Consider the following 26,018-nt stretch of genomic DNA (forward strand, 5'->3'; position numbering starts at 1 on the left):
GGGCTGAAGCCCTGCATCGGGCTCTGTGCTGACAGCTCAGAGCCTGGAGCCTGCTTCTGATTCTGTGTGTCCTTCTCTCTCTGTCCCTCCCCTGATTGCTCTCTTGTCTCTCTCTCAAAATAAGTAAACATTAAAAAAATTTTAAGTGCTTAAAAAATAAATAAATAAAATAAAAGAGATCATACATAGGGGCACCTGGCTGGCTCAGTCAATAGAGCATGTGACTCTTACTCTCCGGGTCATGAGTTTAAGCCGCACGTTTGGGTGCAGAGACTATTAAAATAAATGAATAAATATGAACCTTAAAAAAGAGAGAGAAAGAGACTAAACATAAAGCACAGCACAGTAGGTGCCAAAAAGGAAGTGCTAGACATGTTTACATTTATTGGTACCTTTATTTTACTAGTAAACAGACAGAAAAGCAAGTGGAAGTAAAAGGATTTTCAACCCAGGTCTGACTCCCCAATGTTCTGCCTTTTTCTTTTCTTTCTTTTTTTTTTAATTAAAAAAAATTTTTTTATTACCTCCCCGTTCAAGAGGAGGAGCAGGAAATCCCCATGACAGTGGCTGGGCTTAAAAGCCAGGAGACCTGCTTTGATTTCGCCCTCCTGGACGGTCCTCGGTCCTCATCCCTCATCCCATCCCTACCAACGCCTGGCTAAGCGAGATGCTCAGTATGTACTTGTAGAATTAATGAAAGACGAGGTTTGGTTTTGTTGTTGTTTATGTATTTTATTTATTTTTGAGAGTGGGGGTGCACTAGCACGAGGGGGAGGGGCAGTGAGAGACGGAGACCCAGAATCTCAAGCAGGCTCCAGGCTCTGAGCACAGAGCCTGCCACAGGGCTCGATCCCGTCATGACGTGAGCCAAAGTCCTAGGCTTAAAGGACTGGGTCACCCAGGCGCCCCAAAGACTAAGATTCTAGCCTGGGTTAGCCACATCTTTCTGGGTTGGGTAGAACTTTCACGACTCGGCTCTGGAGCCCGTCTCAGACCCGGAAGAGGCTGTTAAGGTCCTGTTCAGGGAAAACGACTACGTCTTCCCTTCTCAAACGCAAACTTCCAAGAGCTGTCGCCCCGAACCACTGCAACTTCAAGGATCCCAACCTCCACTCACCACACTGCAACGGGCCCTTCTCTCCACATTGCAGGTCAAGGCCACATTTTCACCGCCCCCGCGCGGCGGAGGCCGGACCGCGCTGCTCTTCGCGGCGAACTACATCTCCCACAATCCCAGTCGGCCGCATCGCCTCCCGCTGGCGGTGGGAGCGGAGGCGGAGCGGCTCACCCCGAGGCGGGGCGGGGCCTTCCGAAACGTCCTGCCGGTGTCCTACAGGGTACAGTTCGTTTCAGAAGAGATTCCTGGGTTCCCTGTCAAAGTAGGACCTCTGTCCTCCGTCCCCACTATGGTCCCCTCCATGTAAGCCGGCAGATGGTCCAGTCCAGCGGAGACACTCCCCGCGGTGGGCCTCAGCGAGACCCCAGGGAGAGCAAAAGTAAGGCCGCGCGCGCATGCGCAGAGGCGCAGCATGGGGGCGGGAGCCGCTAAGCCCCTTCCCAGCCGCGGTGAAGGTGAGTAGGGGGCGGGGTGGGGCGTGTCCCGCGTCAAGACTGATCACTGCCCCTCAATGGCCGCCGATGGATCAGCCGCTACCATCTCGACTGACTCAAAGCCGTTGACCCCAGCTGTCCAGAAAATTGGGATCCCCAGGAGCTCAGTTTTAGCGTTTGTACATCAATATCCCACTTCCAATTAAAGCACTTCCAGCATTTCATTGCTATTGTCTAGGTATACGCTTTTCTTTTCTGCTAGACCACGCATTTGAAAAATAGCAGCTAACATGTCAGGAGGGTCCACCTTTCATCTTGGTAGCAAACAGCTCCCTCTTGATGAGGTAAATGAGCTTAAAGGCTTTTGGACACTTGATTCAATTTGATTTAATCTCAGATTAGGTACATACTTTGTCATGCTATTTCTTGTGTGTATCTCTTTGCATGAGAGGACTCCTTGATATGAAGACAGGGATACACCAAAGACATAGTGGAGGTGATGAAGTTTATAATCTCTTAGGAATACAGAGAATTAAGCAAGCATCTTATTGTGCCCTAACCCTAACCATTTTCCTTACACCTTGCTGTGTGACTTGATTATGTTGCTTAACCTTCTGGGCCTACCTTTTCTCATAAAATGAGGAGATTGGATTAGACCTCTAAGAACTTGACAGCTCTGAAATTCTGATTAGTGAGTGAGGAGTAGAATCCAGATGATATCACAATATGGTAATGCTAAATATCATCAACTTCCATTTCTCTGCTAACACAAGAGAAACAGCTGTAAGAATGTGGCAGTAGCATTAGAAAGAACTGCGCTTTATTGTACCTGTAATCTCTTCCTTATGGCTAAAAATATGAGATTTGCAAGTAATACAGCTTTCTTCACTCTTTGTTGTCTGTTTGTAGATCATTGCTAGGAAGAACTCTGGGTACAATTATGAACACAGTGTATATGATAATGGCTCACATCTTAAGATCTCATCCGATAAATGCTTCAATGGTACCTAATCGAATGAAAATGCTTCCATATCTTGGTGTCATTAGAATGATGTCAACTCATAAATCCAAAAAGAAGATGAGAGAATATTACAGACTGCTGAATTTGGATGAAGGATGCTCTGCAGATGATGTCAGGGAATCTTTCCATAAGCTTGCCAAGCAATACCACCCAGACGGCGGCTCGAGTACAGCAGATTCTGCAACATTTATAAGGATCGAAGAAGCTTATAGGAAGGTGCTTTCCCACGTGGTAGAACAAGCAAATGCCAGACAGAATAAAGTTGAAGAAGCAGAGGAAGAAGAAGAAAAGTTCAAATATAAAACACCCCAACACCGGCATTATTTAAGTTTTGAAGGTATTGGTTTTGGAAGTCCAAGTCAACGAGAGAAGCAGTATAGGCAATTTAGAGCCGACCGGGCAACTGAGCAAGTGATGGAATATCAGAAGCAGAAACTACAAAGCCAGTATTTCATTGATAGCATAATTGTTAAAGATGTAAGACAGAGTAAAGAACAAAAGATAACTCAGGCTATGGAACGTTTAGTAGAGGATCTCATTCAGGAATCAATGGCAAAAGGAGACTTTGACAATCTCAGTGGGAAGGGAAAACCTCTAAAAAAATATTCTGGCTGTTCATATATTGATCCCATGACTCACAACCTGAACAGAATCTTGATAGATAATGGATACCAGCCGGAGTGGATCCTCATGCAAAAGGAAATAAAGGATACCATTGATCAACTCAGAGAGACCATTTTAGTGTCAAGGAAAAAACTCGGGAATCCAATGACACCAACTGAACAGAAACAGTGGAACCAAGTTTGTGAACAGTTCCAAGAAAACATCAGGAAACTAAACAAGCGAATTAATGATTTTAACTTAATTGTTCCCCTCCTTAGCAGGCAGAAAGTCCATTTTGATGCACAGAAAGAAATTGCCAGAGCCCAAGGAATATATGAGACCCTTATAAAAACAAAAGAAGTCACAGATAAAAACCCAAACAACACTGATCAGGGAGAAGGGGAGAAAACACCTGGAATCAAGACAGGTTTTTTTAACTGGATGAATGTGTGGAAATTTATTAAACTATGACCATTTAAATATTCATAGTACCACCCCCAAATAATTTTCAGTTGTACTGATGTCACACATGGAAGCTGAGATTTATTGCTGCAACACACAAGTTTGAGAACTGTATGCCTCTGCACTTTTCACAAAACTGATCACATCTCCAGTGATGTATAAGCGAGCAAGCTGTAGGAAACTGCAAGAAATGTTCAACCAGCTTCGCTCGGAGGATATTGCAAGAAAGGAACTTCTAAGAAAACTTCTAAACCATTTAATCCATTTCAGAGGTTAAATGTCAGTCACAGGTGAAACAAATTAGGATGAAGACTCAGACGGGGACTCCTAAAGGGCGGTCCAAAAGTCTTAGTGCAGTTTTAAGCTCTAGTAACTTAGAAACAACTGCTGTTGCTATCTTTATAACTACTTACAACAATGGGGAAAAAAAACCCTAAAAGGTATGATAAAAAGCCACACAACTAAGGAAGTATGGACTGTAGATAAGCAAACCTAAAATATGATGAATGATTTTTGCAAGCTTGCTGCATTTAGACACTTGTGGTCATTAAAGCTTAAAACTTCTAAGACTTTTGGGATACTCTTTATGTGAATGGAAATGTTATGATCAGGAAATTAGCCCAATGGAGTTACTGTACTCTTCCTTTTTTATTCAATACTCAGTGTGTGGGTATTGAATAAAACACACGCGCACACACACACACACACAATATCTGGGTCGTATTTTTTTCCTTCCCAACTTCATTATCTTCGCTATAGAGAAATCCATCAGCCAAGATAATTGATATAGGTGTTCTAGGAATAAACCAGTGGCTAAAGCGTTTGGGTGTATTTCCTGCCTTTTGGAGATTAAAAAAAAAAAAAGACCTTGGGTTCAACGGAAACTCAAGATTTCACTTCTGGCTTCATCTCTAATCAGAGATTGAAATGTTAGGTTTACATATATCAATCTGAAGCCTGTCTTTGTCATGTATCAGATTCCCCAGAGGCTTTTTCTATATGAGAATCTCAAATTAGGCACCCAATTTCCTGTCTTAGGAACCCTTTCAGAAACAAAAAGATGTCTGAATTTTGTGTCACTTTGCACTCTTGGCAAATGACAGAAAGATTAACATTCATGAGATTGTTATGTTCTGTCCACTTTCAGATAATCTGACTTTTTTGCGTAATTGCTTTAGCCACAGAATTGGGCAGCTAGAAGGATACAGAGGGTAATCAAACGGAGCAGATCTTTTTCCTTACTTAAAGTGCCGTAACAGAGGACCATAGGGAGGGGAAGGGGGAAAGGGAGTTGGGGAGAGCGAGGGACACAAATCATGAGAGACTATTGAATACTGAAAATGAACTGAGGGCTGAAGGGGGAGCGGGAGGGAGGAAGGGGGTGATGGTCATGGAGGGGGGCACTTGTGGGGAGAAGCCCTGGGTGTTATATGGAAAACAATTTGACAACAAACTGTTATAAATTAAAAATATAAATAAGTAAAACCAAAAACAAAAGTGCCGTATTATGGATGTGGTTCAGAAATGGCACTTGCCACTCTGATCTTGAAAGAACAAGTTATTTTGTAAAGCGTGTGTGATAGTTAAGTAAACCTACATCCTGAAAAGGAAATTTCAGGACTTTCTGCTTACATGATGGAGTAATTCACTGGTATAATATTTGATTATTGACTGAGTATGTGGATTCTATGACGATACCATTACTCTAAACAAAATTGTGAAAAGTATGAAATACAGCTACATAATAAGAATTATGGTTATAAAACATTTTAGAAGGCTATGATTCTGTGAATTTCGTTAAGAATGGGAATTGGATGTATGATACCTAGTTGAATTGTAGCAACATATATAAAGGAAACCATTTTCAATATTGGATCATGGGATGGTAAAGTTACTGGAAAACTCTAGTAAATCCTTAATTTCAGCACAGGACACTTTATGTTTGTAAATATTTTCTATATTAAGAAGATTAATAAAGTTGATTTTAATGATTATCCAATGGTTCAGTGTTATATAAACAATAACAACCATATTTTTGGCTGACCACCTGAATATTTTTTAACCTTTTTAAAAAAAATTGTTTTAATGTTTTAGTATTTTTGAAGGAGAGAGAAAGAGCGTGAGTGGGAGAGGGGCAAAGAGAGAGGGAGACACAGAATCTGAAGCAGGCTCCATGGTCTGAGCAGTCAGCCCAGAGCCTGATGTGGGGCTCAAACTAATGAATCATGAGATCATGACCTGAGCCAAAGTTGGGTGCTTCCCCAACTGAGACACCCAGGCCCCCCTATTTTTTAACTTTTTGATTGTTGATATAAAAACTGTGACAGAGGGGTACCTGGGTGGCTCAGTCAATTGAGCATCAGACTCTTGATCTCAACTCAAGTCATGATCTCATGGTTTGTGAGATTGTGCCCCTTGTAGGGCTCTGCAGTGACAGTGCAGAACCTCATTGGGATTCTCTCTCTGTCTCTCTCTCTCTCTTTCTCTCTCTCAAAACAAATAAATAAAATTTAAAAAAAACTGTGACAGATTTTTCTTGTGAAGGAGGCAAATTGGCTTGTGTAAAAATCGGTTCACTAAGTAAAATTCAGACCAGAAAAAAATATTTTGGCCAGATTATCAGAGTTTGTTGAATTGTAATCATTTTGTTTTAAATGTTTATTTATTCCTAAGAGAGACAGAGCACAAGTAGGGGAGGGGCACAGAATCAGAAGCAGGCTCCAGGCTCCGAGCTGGCAGCAGAGAGCTCAATGCAGGGCTTGAACCCATGGACTGCAAGATCATGACCTGAGCTGAAGTCAGACACACAACTGACTGAGCCACCCAGATGCCCTGTAATATTTTTTTTAAGTTTATTTCTTTATTTTGAGGGATGATGAGGGGTAGATAGAGTGAGAGAGAATCGCACGCAGGCTCCATGCTGTTTGCATGGAGCCCAGACCCACGAACCGTGAGATCACGACCTGAGCCAAAAATCAAGAGTCCCACGCTTAACCGACTAAGCCACCCAGGAGCCCCTGCTGAATTGTATGTGCCACTTCTCTCTCCATGACGCAGCCTTGACCTTTTCTGTCAGTGTTTCACCTTTTCACTTGGCTTTTCAGGTGTAGTAGTAAGTTACTGAGATTCCTGAACTCATTTGTGGGGGTAGACGCACAAATGTTGCGTAATACTTCTTGCCAGCTGAGGCCAGACTGGGACATCAAAATACAACTTTCCTCAAGGTTTGGGATGACATAAGCAGAGGGAAAGCTGTTCCTAGGACAGGATAACCTGAGCTGTGGCCCTCTGCAATTTGTCTCTGAGCCCTGTCCCCAGCCTGCTGTAGAGTGGCAGAGCCTACCAGTCTGCCACCTCTTAGAGGACCCTCAGGGACCCTAAGCATGCCTCCACTCCCCCCAGTCTGGACTTAGGAAACTAAGGACTAAGGGGTTTCCTTTCCTGCCAAGACCAATTTCAGAAGTCTGGCCTCCTCTTAGAGGGCCCGCCTCTTCCCTAGATGATTGATATATGCCACTGTCCCCCAGCCCCCCTCCATGACAGATCCTACCTGAGAGTCTCAACAGGACGCATACATCAAATAAGCTTAACATTGTTGTAAGAGAGACCCACAGTTGTAGAGAGGGTCCCTTCTGGTGTACATTGAGGACCTTCTAGCAAGAAGCACATGATCCAATGGTGACTCAGCTTCAGAATTTATAGCTGGGCCTCTGTGGTCTCTGTGGTTTCACCTCTGTGGGTGACCCTGGCTCCACAGCCATGGCCTCTCAGCTTTTCCACTTAGCCACAGTTTATCCCATGATTTGCCCAAGCATCTCCATGAGATTTGCTTAAAAGATGCGGTGGGCAGCTGTTGTGCCTTCTGGAAGTGAATAGCCACCCTTGCCACATTGAGCAGTGGCCTTACATAAGCAAGAATTCACAAAATGGAGAAAATTAGATAAAAGCAAGTGCACATCCACCTTCCGAATGGCCTGTATTGATGGTGCCACGTGTCGTTCATCTAGGGAGGATGTGGTTCCTAGCACAGGAAGTCAGACCTTTGAAGCTGATCTTGACAGGAGAAAGATCCCTGATTTTCTTAGATAGGCTCAGGAGTGGGCATGTGACCTAGGCCCTGCCAAGCCCTGTCCTCGGGAGACACGGTTCAAAATGACGCACAGGACAAAAGAGGCTGGCTCTCTGTAGACGTTCCATTTAGCTGGTGCCGGAAGGCAGTGGCTGCCAGGTGGACACAGAAGTGACGTCAGTGTCACTGGCGGTGACAGTCAAGTTCTTGGCTTTCTGTAGTACGTGGTTGTGGCCACAGCAGCTCTGGTGTTTTCCTCACTAGGTCAGTTCTTCCGCATTGTTTTATTTACTGTTCCTGGAAACAGCCTTGAGCCACTTTCTTTGGCCCTCCTGAACGTTCCAGGCTCCTTTAGTAAATCCGTTTTCTGCTTAATCCAGCTAGAGTAGAGGCTGCCATTTGCAGCTAAGCACTGTGACTGATACAGACGGATCAGGAGAATCTCGTGGCTTTGGGAGACACAGGAACTCTATGTTGGATTGTGGCACCGGGCTACGTGGACTCCCATTCAGCTCTCAGCTCTGCCGCTTGGTCGGTAGGTGTGTGGTCTTGAGCCAATTAGCAAACCTCGCTGACCCTACAGCTTACAAAGGTGTAAACACTCATGATGATCACTTCTTGTGTGGATTCATGGAGATATTACATGTAAAGAACCCACCACAGTTACTGACACATGATGAGCACTCCACTCTATGTATTGAATTATGTACATTGTTGTGCTAATCAGATAATAAGTAGAAGTTTTTGTTATTTTAAGGTTTATTTAAAAAATGTTCCATTGTTCTTCTCTTGGCGGAGTATTGATTTCAAAGCTGATCTTGCTAGTTTCAGTCAATTTCCTGGATTCACTGAACTGTTCTTTGACATGCCTTCAGCTTGCAGAGGGCATTAAATGAAAATGTAGAAGTTAATCAAGAAAGACCACATATCATATGATTACATTTATATGAAAGGTCCGGCATAAGTAAAGCTACAGGGACAGAAAGTACTAGGAGTGTAGAGTTTGGGGGGATCACTAATGTTTATGGGTTTTCTTTTGCAGGTGATAAAAACATTTTAAAATTGCGGTAATGGTTGTACAACTCTGTCAACATGCTAAGAACTGCTAAATTGTGCACTTTATTAAAAAAAAATTTTTTTAATGTCTTTTATTTATTTTTGAGAGACAGAGAGAGACAGCGCGAGTAGGGGAGGGTCAGAGAGAGAGGGAGACACAGAATCTGAAGCAAGCTGCAGGCTCTGAGCTAGCTGTCAGCACAGAGCCCGATGCGGGGCTCGAACCCACGACCGTGAGATCATGACCCGAGCCGAAGCCAGCCACTCAACTGACTGAGCCACCCAGGCGCCCCTATGTTTTTTAATTAAATTAAAAAAAAAAGTTTTTTAAATTTATTATTGAGACAGAGAGAAACAGAGCATGAGTGGGGGAGGGACAGAGAGAGAAGGAGACACAGAATCTGAAGCAGGCTCCAGGCTCTGAGCTGTCTGTCAGCACAGAGCCTGATTGATGCGAGGCTCGAACCTGTGAACCGTGAGATCACGACCTGAGCCGAAGTCAAACGCTCAACCAACTGAGCTACCCAGGCACCTCAGAATTGTGCACTTTAAATGAATGCGTTTTATGGTATATGAAAGCTGTTTTCTTTTTCAAAAAAGAAAAAAGTAAGAATATGCAGAGCAGTTCTGTGGTAGGGTCCCCTCCCTAAGGAAATAAAAAAAATAAATAAAACCTGAAGGCAACCTGGTTATAGGCGTATATGACGACTTCCTTCATGACCTTGTAATATGAGACCCCTTAATCAGACTACATGTTTGTATGTTACCATATATGGGAGACAAAGAAAAAATGCACCACGTGGCGTTCGGGGCTCAGTTCTTGGGGTTCGAACCCAACAGAGCCGAGCTGGCGGGAATACAGTTGCTTCCTGGAAAGAAAAGCCTTGGTTTCAGGCTCTGTGCGAATCCTGCTACAGTTTGGAATTTGGTAGGTTGCTTGTTACTTTTCTATACGCAAGAAATGCCGTCAGAAGCATAAAGAGTATGAAAACTTTTTAAATGCAGTATAAAAATGACAATGTTTTAAGAGTTTAAATTTAGATGCTTTCACATCTATAGCAAATGTTGATTAATGTGTACACATTTCTGCAAACCCCCAGAAACCTTTGTTAGTATGCCCAGGCATTTGCTACGATGTCTTTTCTTTTTTTTTTTTTTTAAGATTTTATTTTTTAAGTGGGGCTCGAACTCACATCCCCAAGATCAAAAGGCACACACTCCGTGACTGAACCAGCCAGGCGCCCCACTTTGTCTTTCTTACAATAAATAGCCACTCTTAGCAAACTAAGGGATGGTTTTATATAAACGAGAATCCACAAAGTGGAGAAAATTAGATAAAAGCAAGTGCACATTTTGTAAATATGATTGAAAGAATCTGGCCTTTAATCACATAGACAGAACTTTTTATTCTAGAACTCAGCAGGTGATCAGGCAGTGGGGAAGATGTCCGCCCCACTAATTCCCATCACACTTCACGTTACCCACAGCCTGCGGGGAAGAAGAAGCCTAAAGAGCCTGCCTTTCCCCTCTTCTCTCTCCTCTCCAACACCCAAGAAACAGTGGCCCTGAGACATTGTGAGTCCGTAACCTTCTGGACAGGAGTGCCAGGGAGCTGGCAGTGAGGAAGAATACCCGGGTGTGTCTTTGGGTCCCACTCTTAGGGACATGAATATCTTGAGAGGTTTCGGATGCCTGTTTTAAGCTTGTCACTTACGGTGCCTGCCTGCCCATAGGGGCCAAAGCCATTGGCCCAAGAGAAAGGAATACATCAACCGGCTGGTGAAGGGTTACATAGGACAACAATATACAGTTCTTTGTTTTGAAAAAAATCTTTTTTATTTTGAAAATTCACTTGTATGTAGTAAAAAAATTCAATCAGTGCAGAAGGATAGACAATGAGCAAATGGATTCCCCTTTATCTCAGCCCTTCCTACCCTCCTTCCCAGATCTAATTGCCATCAACCACTTCATGCACATCCATACTTTATTATTTTATGCTGCGGTAACAAATGACTACAAAATTAGTGGCTTAAATGACACAAATTTATTGTCTTAACGGTTCTGGAGGCCAGAAGCCGGAGTGGATCTTACTGGGCTCCCATCAAGGTGTTGGTGGGGTTTCATCCCTCCTGGAGGCTCGAGGGGAGATTCTGACCCCTTGTCTTTTCCAACTTCTAGAGGCTCTTGTCCCTGTCCTCTGTCTTCAAAGCCAGCGACGGCAGGTGAGTCTTCCCCCTAGGCACATTCCTCTGACTCTCCTGCTGTAAGGACAGGTCTGAATCCAACTGACTCTGACCTTGCAGGCCTAAATGTCAGCTTCTCAGACCACCCTTGTAACATCCAATCAGGAAAGACCAGCTAACACCTTTAACACTTCTACGGGCAGGCCTAAAGATGGAGGTTAAGACTAGTCACGCCCGGGTCCTGGGTCCACTCTGTAATTGGTTAAAGTTACTGTCAATGATGCTTAAAGTTACTGTCAATGATGTGATGCTATAATGATTGGACCCCTGTACCTGTGTCACAATTTCCTGTAACTCCCCCTTCCCAAGCTCATAAAAGGCCCTGCCCCCTCATGCTCAGGGCTCGCTCCCCGTGGATCCAGTGTGTTGTTGAAGTCTGTGAGCCGGGGTTTAGGCTGGCCAGGCCTAAATTCACAATAAAGCCCTTTGCTTTTGCATGCACGATTCGGCCTCCCTGGCGGTCCCTGGTTTTTGGGGGTGATATTAAAATCTGGGTACAACACTGCCTCCTGCCTGCACTTACAGGACCGTTGGATCATTCCGTGTCTTCCCCAACATTCAAACATCTCAACGGACACTCATGCAGGTGAAAAAAATCTGTTCATGAACATCTAAGCCTGGAACAGAATTATATTTTACGTGTAAACACAACATGCTTTTTGCGTGGTTTTTAAATATACTGTTTTTTTTCATTAATTCAACTAATTCGCTAATGCATTCACTAGTGCTACCGTAAAAATTGTACTTACTTTCTTGGGGATCTTACCAGGACCTGAACTGCATTTCAGAAAATCATCAGTGATGACACCATGACCTATAGCATTTGAATTACCAGTACCACCTTACTGTTGCAGTTTGCTTTTGGTGTTGAATTCAAATATGTACCAGAGGAGATTAGCTTTTAATAAACAGCCAACTGTTACCACATTAGTGGATGTAGCCAATATCCAAGATGACCCTCAGAGATCCCCAGTTTCTTTTATATTTTAAAGATTTCATTAAAAATTTTTTTACTGTTTATTTATGAGAGAGAGAGACAGAGTGCAAGTGGGGAAGGGGCAGACAGAGAGGGAGACACAGAATCCAAAGCAGGCTCCAGGCTCTGAACTGTCAGGACAGAGCCGACATGGGGCTCAAACTCACAAACTGCGAGATCATGACCTGAGCCGAAGTTGGACGCTTAACCCATTGAGCCACCCAGGTGCCCCTAAAAAAGATTTCATTAAAAAAAAAAAAAGTTTGTTTCTTTGTTTATAGAGCATGCTAGTGGGAAAAGGGTAGAGAGAAGGAGAGAGAGAGAGAGAGGGAGAGTGGGAGAGAGAGAATCCCAAGCAGGCTCTGCCATCAGCAGAGAGCCCGACATGGGACTTGATCCCACCAACCATGAGATCATGACCTGAGCCAGCATCAAGAGCTGGTCATTTAACTGACTGAGTCACCCAGGTGCCCCTAAAGATTTCATTTTTAAGTAATCTCTGCACTCAACATGGGGCTCAAACTCACAACCCTGAGATGGAGTCGGGCACGCTACGCTGAGCAGGCCAGCCAGGCACCCCAAAGATCCCCGCTTTCTGATATGCACATTTTTGTCTAGTGCCCTCCCAGGTTGTATCAGGCTTGGTCTATGTGACCGATAGAACACAACAGAAGTGTTAGTCTGTCACTTCTGAGGCTAGAAGCCTCCTGCTCTCTCACTGGGTGAAGCCAGTTACCATGACTTGAGGCAGCCTTATGGAGAGGCACATGCGTCCAGGAACCGAGGCTGCTAGCTAACAGCTATGTGAGTGAGCATTTTTGGAAGCAAAGCCTTCAGAAGTATGCAGCCTCCACTGACAGGTTCACTCTAAGCTCAAGAGGAATCCTGAGCCAGAACAACTAAGTTGCTTTCAGATTCCTGATCCTTAGCTTTATTTTATTTATGTAAAATAATACATAAGTGTTTGATGTTTTAAGTTGCTAAGTTTATGTTGGGGCCCAGTAGGCCAAAAAACTTCCCGCATAGCGACCTTTGATGGCAAAGCCTCCAGGGCACAGGAGAATCTACATAAGTAACCGCTGATGGCTATGCCTCCCGGGCGCAGGAGAACTATTTGGGAAGTTTCCGAACAAGTCAAAAGACTGTGAAACAACATTTGGCCTCCTGGGCCGCACATGTGGCTTCTGTTCATCCTGTCTATGATTTTCTCGTTGCTTTGTAAAGAGGCATATACTTTTAGGCTTTGAATCAACTTGGGTCAATCAGTAACTCCAGCCTTCCCTTACTTTGTTTTTGTCTCTAGCTCATGGTCTGCTGTTGGGAGTAAACACAATCCTCTGTCAAAGATTTACTTCTTGAAGGATAAGCGTCTTGCCCATGAATAACTGCTGAAGGGCCTTAAGGAATGTAAATCTCCTCAAAGAGAATTCTTTAGGCTCATCTTGTGCTTAAAAACAGACTATTGTTAAGGAATCCCTCCTTTGTAGTGACTTATTTGTTCCTGTTATTTACTACTGTCCTGATAAGAATGACCCTTTCCGGAGCAAGTCTTTACTTCAAAGACCTTGAACTATGTAACCATTAAAGAAATGATGTAATCACCCATGGTCTATAAGACACTGACTATCTTAGTAAAACGTGGTATTACCACCATTCACGTTGTCTGTCTTCTTTCTTATAGATATTGCGCCGACATCAACCCCCTACTCAGAGAACCTTAGACTGAGGTGCGTGGGCTGGTCCCCCACAAGTTTAAGGATAATTTGCTACATGGCAGTCGATAATCAATAGCGTAGATATACATGAACCTCGGTAATCTCATAATTTCATTAATAAGCATTGTAGAAATCTTTCATAAATGCTACCCTTCTAGTATAAAGAAAGTCAATCAATATGGCCAAGATTACAAGTTGAAATGAATTTATTAATTTGGGGGCCACATTTGTGTCTCTGTGTTATCATATACTGTCCCTAGAGATCTACCTAACTCCTCTATAGCTTCTTGTACAACTGCACTACTGTGTCTTTTTCTGACCCGTCATCTGTTCCCTGTTTCCAATTGAAGAATTTATCTTAATATCAGTCTTTTAAACATTGGTGTCTAAATATATCTTTGACATAGCACACTTGCAGTATTTTATCAGCACCTTTTCCTGGATCATAGCATAGGTGGTTTTTTAAAGTTTATTTATTTGAGAGAGAGAGAGAGTGCACGTGCATGAGCAGGGGAGGGGCATAGAGAGAGGGAAAGAGAGAATCCCAAGCAGGCTCCATACCATCAGCACAGAGCCCAACATAGGGTCTGATCTCACGAACCAAGAGATCATGACCTGAGCAGAGATCAAGAGTCGGACACCCAACCGACTGAGCCACCCAACATAACCCAACATTTTAACATAACACTTATAAAAAACACTAACTCATTTGCAAGAGTATTATACTTCTCATTTTCTTCAGGTCTATTTCTGTCTCTATTTTTATTGAGGTTATATCCCTATTAAAAAATTAAAAAAAATTTTTTTGAACGTTTATTTATTTTTGAGAGACAGGGAGACAGAGCGTGAGCAGGGGAAGGGCAGAGAGAGAAGGAAACACAGAATTCAAAGCAGGCTCCAGGCTCTGGGCTGTCAGCACAGATCCCGACACAGGGTCTGAACTCACGAACTGCAAGATCATGGCCTGAGCTGAAGTCGGCTGCTAAACTAACTGAGCCACCCAGGTGCCCCCATTTTTAAAAGTTTTAAAACTAGTTTTTATTGTTGTTGTTGCTTTGTTGTTATTGTTGTTGTTTTACTATTCTAAAAAGCCAGTTTGAGATTGTTTTTCCCGTTACCTGCAACTGAAGGACCAACTGATAAACTTATGCACTGTCATCCAGAGTTTAGATGGCAGAGAGAACGGTTTCCTCTTCTGCCTGTATCATATGATCTCCTAAGCTTTCGTATCAGTTCCCACGTAAAGACAAGTCTTTCTCCCAAACGACTGACACTGAACATCCGTCCTTTCAGGACAAGGTCATTTCAGATCCACAGGAGTGTGATCTTAGCCTCAAGATACTTTTAGCCAAATACAACAGTTCTACTGACTTACGTGAAGTCTTTTTGTTACACAACCTCATGGAGGAAGAGACAATATTTTAGGAAGTATATATGTTTACATATTATGCTTTAGTCTTTCAGTTCCTGAAATACACATCTAGCGTATACTTTCAAAAGATGGGAAGTGAATGCCACTCCATTAGAATAAGTTCATGAAACGGCCTTGAGATAAAACGAACAAACCAGAATTCACGGGACCTACCTAGTGTAAAGGACAGCTTGAATCGTTCCTTTTTCTTAGTAGGCTTGAACCACCTGGACCAGATTCTATCTGTCCACTTTTAAGTGAAACAGCCTTTTAGAACCTGTCCTGGCCCAAACCTGAAAAGGGCCTGATGTCACAAAGACCCCAGAATCTAGGAGGGCCTCTCTGAGGTTCTTAGGTAATAGGAATGTAAGAAAACATACGTATACTTAGGTTGCTATATGATGGAATACCATTTGAATCAGAGCAGGTGTGAAGTTTTCTTTAAGCTGATTTACAACTTTACAAAAGACTCAAATCAGTACATTTGAAAGGTTGACATTGAGGGGCGCCTGGGTGGCTCAGTTGATTGAGCGTCCGGCTTCAGCTCAGGTCATGATCTCACGGTTCGTGGGTTGGAGCCTGGCATCGGGCTCTGTGCTGACAGCTCAGAGCCTGGAGCCTGCTTCGGATTCTGTGTCTCCCTCTCTCTCTGACCCTCCGCTGCTCACACTGTCTCTCTCTGTCTTTCAAAAATAAATAAAAAACATCAAAAAAAAAAAAGAAAGGTTGACATTGAAATGTGATCAGTAACTTCATCCCAATAAATTTCAAATGCCCATATTTTTGAAAGCATATATATATATATATGCGACTCTCTTTGTAAAGTAGAGTTTTACAGAATGAGAGAGAAACTAGTTGCATTAATGTAAGTCCCCACTCATTTCTGGGATAGCAAATGAAAAAGTATACACATCCTAAGGGCAGGTCAAAAGTAACAGGTTTCTTCAAACATGGAGATAAGAATTTGACTATATTCTGTAAAAAAGCTTTTAAAAATTCTCGGGAAATCTTAAAATACTTAATACTTTAAAAAGTGGTAAGCCTTAAGACTATGAAAAAAACTCCTACCTGTCCCCCAATATCCATTCTTCCTCAGTATTGAAACCCCATTTTCCAGCCATTCTTGGCATGTCACGTAGCTAAGTGACTAAGTTTTTGTCCACAGGGTGAACACAGAAATGGTATATGTGAACTTTGGGAAAGGTTTCTAAAGAGAGTGTGTTCCCTTCTTTGTCTTCTCTTCTGCTGGTTGGAATGTAAGCATAATGGCTGGAGCTACAGCTGCTCTCTTAGATTATGAGGCGATGCTGGGAATGGAATCGGGGATCTTCCAAATGCCCATATATTCAAAAGCATAAATAAATACATATGTGACTCTCCTGGTGGAACAATGAGGCTACATCTGTCTCCAGGAAGTGTCAGACCAGCTCTAGACTAACTTTGGACTTCTTAAACATAAGAGAGAAATGTCAATTTTTGTTTAAGCCACTGTTATTTTGTGGTTGTTTTCTCATGCTTCTTTCAGCCAAACCTAATCCTAACACAATAATCAAAAAAGAAGCAAGATTTAAAGCCTTATTTTTAAAAAGTCAACTTTCATAAGTTAGTAAGTTTTATGTTAAGTTATATAACCTAACTGGTTTTAAGGCTGCATATATTTCAAAAGTAAATTATTCAGCAAACGTTTGTTTTTAAATTTTTTATTACTTTTTATTAAAAAGTTTTTCAATGTTTATTCATTTTTGAGAGACAGAGAGATAGAACACAAGTAGGGGAGGGGCAGAGAGAGGAAGACACAGAATCTGAAGCAGGCTCCAGGCTTTGAGCTGTCAGCACAGAGCCCGATGTGGGGCTCAAACGCATGAACCTGAGAGCATGACCTAAGCCGAAGTTGGACACTTAACTGAGCCACCCAGGCACCTCTCTAAAAATCTTTTTAATGCTTATTTCTTTTTGAGAGAGAGAGAGAGAGAGAGAGAGAGAGCGAGCATGAACAGAGGCGAGGCAGAGAGAGAGAGAGGGAGACAAAGAATCTGAAGCAGGCTCGTGGCTCTGAGCTATCATCACAGAGCCCCATCGCAGGGCTCCAACCTACAGTGAGATCATGACCTCAGCGAAGTCTGATGCCTAACTGACTGAGCCACAGAGGTGCCCCTCAACAAATATTTTTTGAGTACTAGTCCCCAGTACATATATCAGAATGATGGGTAATGTAACTATAAATGTATTACTTGCCAAGTGACAAATATAAAAGAAAAGTAGTGTCCATGAAAATGGGACCTGGGGGATAGTGGGAAAGTAACACGAAGCAGGGATTGTTCCTCCTTCATGTGTAAAATCTATAGGAGTAACAGGAATAGAAAAGGATGGCATTCTGTGATAAGTAGGGACCCAAAACCTTTTATTTCATCATACCACAAGTAAAAACGTTTTAAGATTTCCATTGATAATTGCTGCAAATCCAGTATCTTTTCCTCACACAACTAAATGGCATTTTGTATTCTGTAGGAAATTTAGATGGGGCTCTCAAAAGCTATTGAAGTCATGCTAAAAATTCAAGATGCAGTATATTTATTTTTATTTATTTATTAAGTAAGCTCTACACCCAAGGTACGGTTTGAATTCACAACCTGAAGATCAAGAGTTGCATGTTCTGGGGTGCCTGAGTGGCTCAGTCGGTTAAGCGTCGGGCTTTGGCTCAGGTCATGATCTCACGGTTCGTGGGTTCGAGCCCCCCATCGGGCTCTGTGCCGACAGCTAGCTCAGAGCCTGGAGCCTGCTTCAGATTCTGTGTCTCCCTCTCTCTCTCTGACCCTCCCCTGGTCACGCTATCTCTGTCTCTCAAAAATAAATAAAAAACATTAAAATTAAAAAAAAAAAAAAGAGTTGCATGTTCTACCGACTAAGCCAGCCAGGCAGCACAAGATGTAATGTCTTTAAAGGTGACAGTTGGAAGACACCTGACTATAACGAAGCCAAAATTCTGGGTGGATTCCCTGGAAATGCATCAGGACAGAATTAGAAGACTGGCAGTATTGTGCCGATTACCTTGTGTAACAGTACTAGTTGGTGGCCTTGGACGACTAACTTGGCTTTTCTGTGCCTCCGTTTCTGAGCGGTGGGAATTAGAAATGGGCATCGCTACAGACCTTCAGTTCCTGAGAACCCTTTTCTAGAGCACGTGCCCTACCCTGTGCAGCTCCCGCGGCCAACGCCACTGGGCCTACAGGCAGAGACCCTGCCCTCTGGGTCTCGGGCTCTCCTCGCGCTTGATCTCATGGATGCTGCGCTTCAAGTCGCTAGCAGAAACGCAGCAGTAGGAGCCGGGCCCCAGCCGCCGTCCGGGACACAGCCGGGCCAGGTCAGGTTCAAGCGGCCGAGAACTCGAAGGTGTGCAGTCTGCCGACAGCTCCCGGGGGGCCGCAGAGGCCCGGTACCATCGCTCCGCCCCGTGGCGCCTATGCCCCGCCCCTCGAGCCCCGCCCCGCCCCCGTCTGGCCACTTGCTGCGAGCCGATTGGTCACTGCAGTGCGCACGGCGCCGCGCCCCGCCGGCGCCCCTAGCCTAGCGCCAGCCGTCCGTTCCCGGCTCCCCGGGACCGAGGTGGAGCCGTGGACGCTGGCCGGGTGCCGGCACAGCCGCCTCTTTCTGTACGTGAGCACTTGGCGTCGGCGTAGGTGTCAGGGGAGCCAGGTGAGTGTGGCTGGCCGATCTCGCGGCGCGCGGGGGCTCGTGCCCCCAGTCCGCTGGTGGGGAGGCGCCTCCCGCCGACCCGGCCTGCGCGGTGCGGCGGCTCCCAGCCCGTCCTCTCCTGCGCCCGGCGCCGCCCAGCGGAACGGGCCCGAGGAGCGCCCGGGCAGCCTGCGGACCGGGGGCCTCTGCCGACTGTGATGGTGACACGCGGGGACTCGCACTTGACCGGAGAGGGCCGCACTGCCGTGTTACCTGGCGGTCAGTTGCTTGTCCGGGATGTCTGGAACATTCCCATCCCGAGCCTCTCGGCTTCCCAGGGCGACGGGCAGGGGAGAGAGGCGGTGGACGGCTCGCACCGAGTCTGGGGACGACTCGGGTATTCTGTCGCCCCTCTCGTGTGCTCTGAACCATTGCTGAGAATATATGGTTAGTGTCGTGTGGAGTTTCCCGACTCTGGCCTTAGGAGAGTCAGGTACCGAGGTGGGAAGAGGAAATGTTAAGAGGCTCGGCATTCTTTTGAGGATTAATCATAAAGTGTTGAACGACCTTTTAGATAAGTAGCAGTAGAGAATCGCCACCGTAGCAATGGTAGTTGTGCTGGGGAAGACTATTTTGGTTTTCACCAAATTGATTGGGTTCCGACTTAATCGCTGGAAGGTGCTTAATCTGAAATGTAAATATATGACCTTTTTAAAGTCAAAGCAATCTTAAGATCGACTGCTCGCTCCCTTGCTGCTGTCAGAGCCCTGTGAGCGTGTACGCGTGGGCGGGAGTGAAGCCTCCGATGGGAGTAAACGTGTAGTCACCATTATGCCTCTCAAAGACATCAATTTCTCTTCTCGTAGTGTCCCATCTCGTCCCTCAAACTCTTCATCTATCTTCACCGTAAAATCCCCTTTCTTAACAATCCCCAAGGCTGTTACTCCTGGGCTTGTCCCACTTTCCTTTTCATCTTTAGTCTCTTATTTGTCGGGTTTCAAATTGGCTTCGGTTTCAAACGCGAAACAACAGTTAAACCTTCTTACCGATAATGGCGTTGCCGGACTTCGTTCTTAAAACTAAAATCGAAAGTTATCTTGACTATTGATGCTGCAGGAAAAGCAGGTTTAATGGGAGCAGCCGGAGGATGGATTTTCCTCTTCCGGAGACACACCTTCCGCTCCCCACCCCCCATCCCCACCCTATTCTCTGCCCACTAGGATTACAGCAGCCTTAACTGGCTGGTCTTTTCTGAGTTCACTTCTGGAGTCCAGGGTAAAGAAGCTATCTAGTTAGTTTATCCTTATTTGCTACTTTTAAAGTGATAATGGTAATACAGATCGTAGAAAAAAATTTTTGACATGACAGAAGAATATCAAAAGTTGGAAATCCTTGTTCACTTGTCATCATTTATATCTTCAGTTCCATTACCTAGGAGGGGATCATCTCCTAACTATTGGGCAACTGACTTATAATATCAGGACACATTTCTCTATCTGTATTTGTGGACCTACCTCATTTTTATTTATTATTATTGTTTTTTTGATCTTGGCTCTTTTTTTAAATTTATATATTTTGAGAGAGAGAGCACATGAGCACAAGTGCGGAAGGGGCAGAGAGAGAATCCCAAGCAGGCTCTGCACTCTCACTGCAGAGTCGGATGCAGGGCTCAGACTCACGAACCATGAGATCATGACCTGAGCCAAAGTCGGGACTCCAATGCTTAACTTACTGGGCCATCCAGACACACGCCCACCACATTCTTTAAATGTGCATGGGGGCATCAGGATGGCTCAATAGGTTGAATTCCAACTTCAGCTTGGGTCATGATCTCACGGTCCATGAGTTCGAGCCCCATTTTGGGCTCTGTGCTGACACCTCAGAGCCTGGAGCCTGTTTCAGCTTCTGTGTCTCCCTTTGTCTCTCTGCCCTTTCCCCACTTCACTCTGTCTCTCTCTCAAAAGTAAACATTAAAAAAAAAGTCAGATGCTTAACCGACGAAAAGTAAAATAAAATAAAATAAAATGCTGCATAGTATGTCATTGTTTAGATGTATTCTGATATATTTTATTCGTCTTGTATCATGGACATTTTGGCTGTTTCTAGATTTTAGCCATTAAAAGCCTTGCTGCATGAAAATTCTTCTGCCATTGTAGGATAAGTTTCAGATAGATAATTTTTCTTTAATTTTTAATGTTTTATTTTATTTGTGATACAGAGAGAGACAGAGCATGAGAGGGGGAGGGGCAGAGAGAGAAGGAGACACAGAAGCGGAAGCAGGCTCCAGGCTCTGAGCTAGCTGTCAGCACAGAGCCCGACGCGGGGCTCGAACCCACGAACCGTGAGATCTGACCTGAGCTGAAGTCGGAGGCTTAACCGACTTGAAAATGTGAACAGACATATTTTATGTACAGTCCATCCTGTGGTAAGCCCCTTGAATACCCAATCACAACAAATTCTTCTTCTCTTTTTAAATAAGTTCCTTTTGTTGCAAAATATATCCCAGGTATAAAAAGGTATGTAGAACATACATATATATGTGCATATATATTTGTATATTTATGACATATATGTGATTTATATATATATCATATTATATATGTACATACATTTTTTAAAGAGTATGAATGCTGTGATCATTGTATCCACTATCAGATTAAGAAACAAAACATTTACATCCTTCTTCCAGAGGTAGCCTCCATTCTGACTTGTTAATCTTTTTCTTGCTTTTTAAAACAAGCTTTACACGTAGCGCACTAGTGTGGCTTCAATCAGTTGAGCGTCTGACTGTGGCTCCGGTCATGATCTCACTGTTCCTGAGTTTGATCCCTGCATCTGGCTCTGTGGTGACAGCTCAGAGCTCGGAGCCTGTTTCAGATTCTGTGTGTCCCTCTCTCTTGCCCTTCCTCTACTCCTGCTTTGTCTCTCTCTCTCTCAAAAATAAAAATAAAAATAAACATTTAAACAATTTTAAAGAAGCTTTATGAATATATACACAGATATACACATGAACATAAATGCACACACACCACAGACACACAGACACCCATCCTAAACAATATTTTTGATTTTGATTGAATACTGTTGAAACAAAATTCTAGTGCAAATAGTGAGCAATACTTTGAAGTTTTATTTAACAGTTATGGAGAGTGCCACAAAGAGCTGGTTTTAAGAGGATTTAAAGAGTATATGTAGTCCACAGGGAAAGGAATGTCTGAACAAATTGCCAAGTTAGATATGCTCGGTTAATGTTCTACACAGCAACAAAATCGTAATGCCTTTGGGATTACTCTTTCCTACAAGGCTCTAAAAATCGTAACACCTTATTAATTTCTGCAGTTAAATCTTATAGGGCTATAAGCTGTGTCTTTATTAACAGTGGATTTTTCATTAAATAAACTATGATAATGAAGTTCTTTCCCCCAGAGTGCAGATGAATTCCAGGCAGGCTTTTTAGAAAACACTAGAGCTTTCTAAGTTTGAGACTAAAATTTTGTTTAATAATTGTAAGCATAAATCTGAATGTGTAAGGCAAGGATGTGTTGTACCCAGATTTTAATATTGCCCCCCAAAAACCAGAGACCGCCAGGGAGGCTGAATCACGCATGCAAAAGCAAAGGGCTTTATTACGAATTTAGGCCCGGCCAGCCTAAACTCGGGCTCACAGACTCCAACAACACACTGGATCCACTGGGAGCGAGCCCCGAGAATGGGGGGGCAGGGCCTTTTCTGAGTTTGGGAAGGGGGAGTTACAGGAAATTGTGACACAGGTACAGGGGCCCAATCATTATAGCATCACATCATTGACACTAACTTTAGCCAATTACAGAGTGGACCCGGGACCCTCATGTGGGGCGTGACTAGGACTCTCAGATAGGGCGTGACTAGTCTTAACCTCCACCTTTAGGCCCGCCCCCAGAAATGTTAATGGTGTTAGCTGGCCTTCAAGGTCAGAGGGGAAACTTGAATCAGACCTGCACCCTTACAGATGATATGGTCACTATTAGATGAAGCTTTTTGGGAAAAGAGGAGCAGAAGAGAATGGCTTAGGCTTCCCTGACTGCTTACAGGGGGGCTTGGGCTGGAAGTTCGTGAGTGGTGTCATGAGTGAGTCCTAGGAAATGCGGTTCACCACAGGAAGGACATCTGGAAGGCTGGAGGGCACCCTTGTTTTATTGCACTTTACATATACTGATTTTTTTTCTTTTTTTTTTTAAACAAAATGCAAGTTTGTGGCAACCCTGTGTGGCGCAAGTCTGTCAGCACCATTTTTCCAACGGCATTTGTTCCTTTCATGCCTCTGTCACATTTTGGTAATTCTCGTAATATTTCAGATGTTTTTGTTATTATATTGGTCACGGTGATCTGCGATTTGATCACGACTTGCTGAAAGCTCCGATGATGGTTACCATCTTTAGCAATGAAGTATTTTCAAATTAAAGTGTGCACATTGTTTTTTTACACATGCCATCACACACCTAGTGGACTACGGTGTAGTCAAACGTAACTTTCATATGCACTTGGGAAACAAAAACATTCATTTGACTCATTTTATTGGTATTTTCACTTCCTTGCGGGAGCCGGGACCACATGTGTAATGTATCTCCGGGGTATGTCTGTGCTGGAAGGACGTGCCCTGGAAGGACAGCAGAAACGCAGCCAGGGTGAATGGGCTGCTCTGTCTTTTCTGCTTTTTCAGCTTGCAGTTCCCAGGGTGCCTCGAAGAAGAGCCTTTCTGCCAGGGGCGTGAATGGCCTCTGCTGGTGCGGCTGCAGGGGGGCTTGGAAGGGGAGCAGGACCTGTGTCACAGGACCTGTGTCACTGTAAGGCCGAGATCAAACCAAGCCCAGCTGGGTCCAGATAGGAATCTGGGCCAGGTTAAAGAGCTGGGGGAGCACCGGGGACACGGCTGTCTCAGGTTACACTGCTTCAGTCTGGCCTGCGTAGCAGTGTCTGGGGCACAGCTGGGCTCTCTCTAGCTCTCCTGGGTTAGATCTTTCCTGTATCCTGGATTCTCTCTCTTTTAAAAATTATTTTTAGGGACACCTGCGTGACTCAGTAGGGTAGGCATCTGACTTTTTTTTTTTTTCCCATCATCTGACTCTTGATTGTGGCTCAGGTCATGATCTCACAGTTCATGAGATTAAGCCCCACATGAGACTCCCTGCGGACAGTGTGGAGCCTCCTAGGGATTCTCTCTCCCCCTCCCCCCGCCCCTTCCTGCTCTCTCTCTCAAAATAAATAAGTAAACATTAAAAAATATTTTTATTATTGAAGTATAATGGACATACAAGTTACATTAGTTTCAGGGCGCCTGGATGGCTCAGTCGGCTAAATGGCTGACTTCGGCTCAGGTCATGATCTCACAGTCCGTGGGTTCGAGCCCCACGTCAGGCTCTGTGCTGATAGCTCGGAGCCTGGAGCCTGCTTCAGATTCTGCGTCTCCCTCTCTGCCCCTCCCCTGTTCACTCTCTGTCTCTCTGTCTCTCAAAATAAAATAAAGACATAAAAAAAAAGCTAAAAAAGAAGAAACAAGTTACATTAGTTTCAGGGGCACAACCTAGTGGTTTAGCAATTCTGTACGTAGCGCTCACCACGGTCAGTGTAGTTACCATCTGTCACCGTACAGACTTGTAGTACCATCAGCTCTATTCCCTCTGCTGTCCTGTCCATCTCCTGACTTACTTTATAACTGAAAGTTTGGGTCCTGTATTCTTTTATTGATTTATTCTCTCTAATGGCACTCACACTCTGGTAGCTTCTTGACAAGAAGAGTTACATTTTTTGGAGACGTTGCTTGTCTATGTTTTGATTCTATCCTCCTACTTGACTGGTAATTTGTCGGGTAGTAGAATTTCAGTTGAAAATAGTTTTCCTTCAGAACTTTGAAGTTCTGTCTGCTTCCAGTATTGCTGTTGAGAGTTCCAAGCATTTTGATTCATGATAATTAGTGTTTGACACTTTTTTTTCCTCTCTGCAAACTTATAGAATCTATATATTTACCACATTGTTTTGGAATTTAAAATGATGTATCTTTCTAAAAAGATTTTTTTAAATGTTTGTATATTTTTGAGATAAAGAAACAGCATGAGCAGGGGAGGGGCAGAGAGAGAGGGGGACACAGAATCTGAAGCAGGCTCCAGGTTCCGAGCTGGTGGGGCTTGAACTCACCATGAGATCATGACATGAGCTGAAGTTGGATGCCCAACTGACTGAGCCACCCAGGCGCCCCTAAAATGATGTGTCTCAGTATGGGTTTGTTTGCATCCATCAAGTTGAGTATTTGATGGGCCCTTTAAATCTGGATATACAGTAACCTCTATTCTGGGGAAATTTTCATGCTATATTTTGTTATTTTCTCCCTTCTATTTGCTCTACAGTCTTTCTTCTGAAGCACCTGTTATATAAATGTGGATGTTATAAAGACCTTTTAATTTTCTTACCTGTTTTCCATCTGCCGCTTACTACTGTCCGCCCAGTGTATGTACCGGAAAACCATAGCCTAGGGAGGTTTAAAGCTCAATGGGGTTGGCACACAGCAAGTATTCCTTAGATTTTCTTAACATTGATTCCCCAACCTTTCTGTTTGGATTAAAAAAACAAACAAACAAACAACATTTTCCAGAGGTGCCTGGGTGGCTTAGTCGGTTGAGCATCCAACTTTGGTTCAAGTCATGATCTCACGGTTTGTGAGTTTGAGTCTCACATCAGGCTCACTGTTGTCAGCGCAGAGCCTACTTTGGATTTTCTGTCCCCCTCCCCCTGCTGCCCCTTGCCTGCTTGTGCATTCTCTCTCTCTCAGAAACAAATAAAAAATGTTTTAAAAGTTTTCCATGATCATGTTTTTTATTTCCAAAGGCTATTTTTTACTCTCTGAATGTTTCTCATGATAACATCCTATTCTTATTTAATAGACGCAATGTGTTCTCTCATCTCTGAGGTTATAATGATCGTGTTTTACCTTTTCTTTCTCTGCACAGTTCTGCAGCTTCCTGTTGGAGGGCGGAGCTCTGGCTGCAGAGCAGAGGAATCATAGCCCCTCCTGCCCAGTTTTTGGTGCTTCTCTCAGGCCGTTATGCCCCAGCCCAGAGCACAAGGAATGGGGGGAGGAAACACCTTAGGCTTCTGCCAGGATATGGAAGAAGCATTTGGCAGCACCTTGAAGAAAGAAATGACAGGATCTGGGGACCTCACTTTCTTTTTTTTTTTTTTTTAATGCTTTTTTATTATTTCTTTTTG

The 26,018-nt window shown here is 43.9% G+C and overlaps 2 protein-coding genes and 1 long non-coding RNA gene across 8 annotated transcripts in view; 2 read left to right on the plus strand and 1 right to left on the minus strand.

Moving 5' to 3' along the window:
- The first annotated feature begins 619 nt into the window (after positions 1-619).
- Positions 620-4,456, plus strand: DNAJC28 (DnaJ heat shock protein family (Hsp40) member C28). 4 transcript variants are annotated; one of them, XM_029940640.1, is made up of 2 exons: positions 620-674; positions 2,461-4,456. In XM_029940640.1, exon 2 carries the CDS (start codon positions 2,492-2,494, stop codon positions 3,644-3,646), a length of 1,155 nt encoding a protein of 384 aa, XP_029796500.1. In that variant the 5' UTR covers positions 620-674; positions 2,461-2,491; the 3' UTR covers positions 3,647-4,456. The 4 variants fall into 4 exon arrangements, with proteins under 4 accessions (XP_029796500.1, XP_029796498.1, XP_029796501.1 ...); XM_029940638.1 differs by lacking the exon at positions 620-674 and adding an exon at positions 1,272-1,572; XM_029940641.1 differs by lacking the exon at positions 620-674 and adding an exon at positions 1,272-1,496.
- A 6,327-nt stretch (positions 4,457-10,783) lies between these two features.
- On the minus strand, positions 10,784-15,388 carry LOC115292941. Its single transcript, XR_003909249.1, has 3 exons — positions 15,282-15,388; positions 11,529-11,622; positions 10,784-11,023 (listed from the first exon to the last, which is right to left on the minus strand). It is a non-coding gene; the product is annotated as an uncharacterized LOC115292941 (long non-coding RNA).
- Positions 15,389-18,635: 3,247 nt separating this feature from the next.
- The window catches only part of TMEM50B (transmembrane protein 50B), a 37,481-nt gene continuing 30,098 nt past the window's right edge, over positions 18,636-26,018 (plus strand). For 2 of the 3 annotated variants that reach the window (XM_029939033.1, XM_029939032.1), the window contains exon 1: positions 18,636-18,800. The gene's annotated coding sequence lies outside the window, so the exon portion shown is untranslated. Of the gene's footprint in view, positions 18,801-21,110; positions 21,205-26,018 lie in introns of those variants that run through there. The other variant, XM_029939036.1, reaches the window with a different exon arrangement.

Source organism: Suricata suricatta, chromosome 5 (assembly GCF_006229205.1).
Source record: "Suricata suricatta isolate VVHF042 chromosome 5, meerkat_22Aug2017_6uvM2_HiC, whole genome shotgun sequence".
Classification (NCBI taxonomy): domain Eukaryota; kingdom Metazoa; phylum Chordata; class Mammalia; order Carnivora; family Herpestidae; genus Suricata; species Suricata suricatta.

Excerpts from the sequence above, each read along its gene's own strand:
- DNAJC28 (XM_029940640.1), top strand. The coding sequence starts at position 2,492 with ATGAACACAGTGTATATGATAATGGCTCACATCTTAAGATCTCATCCG.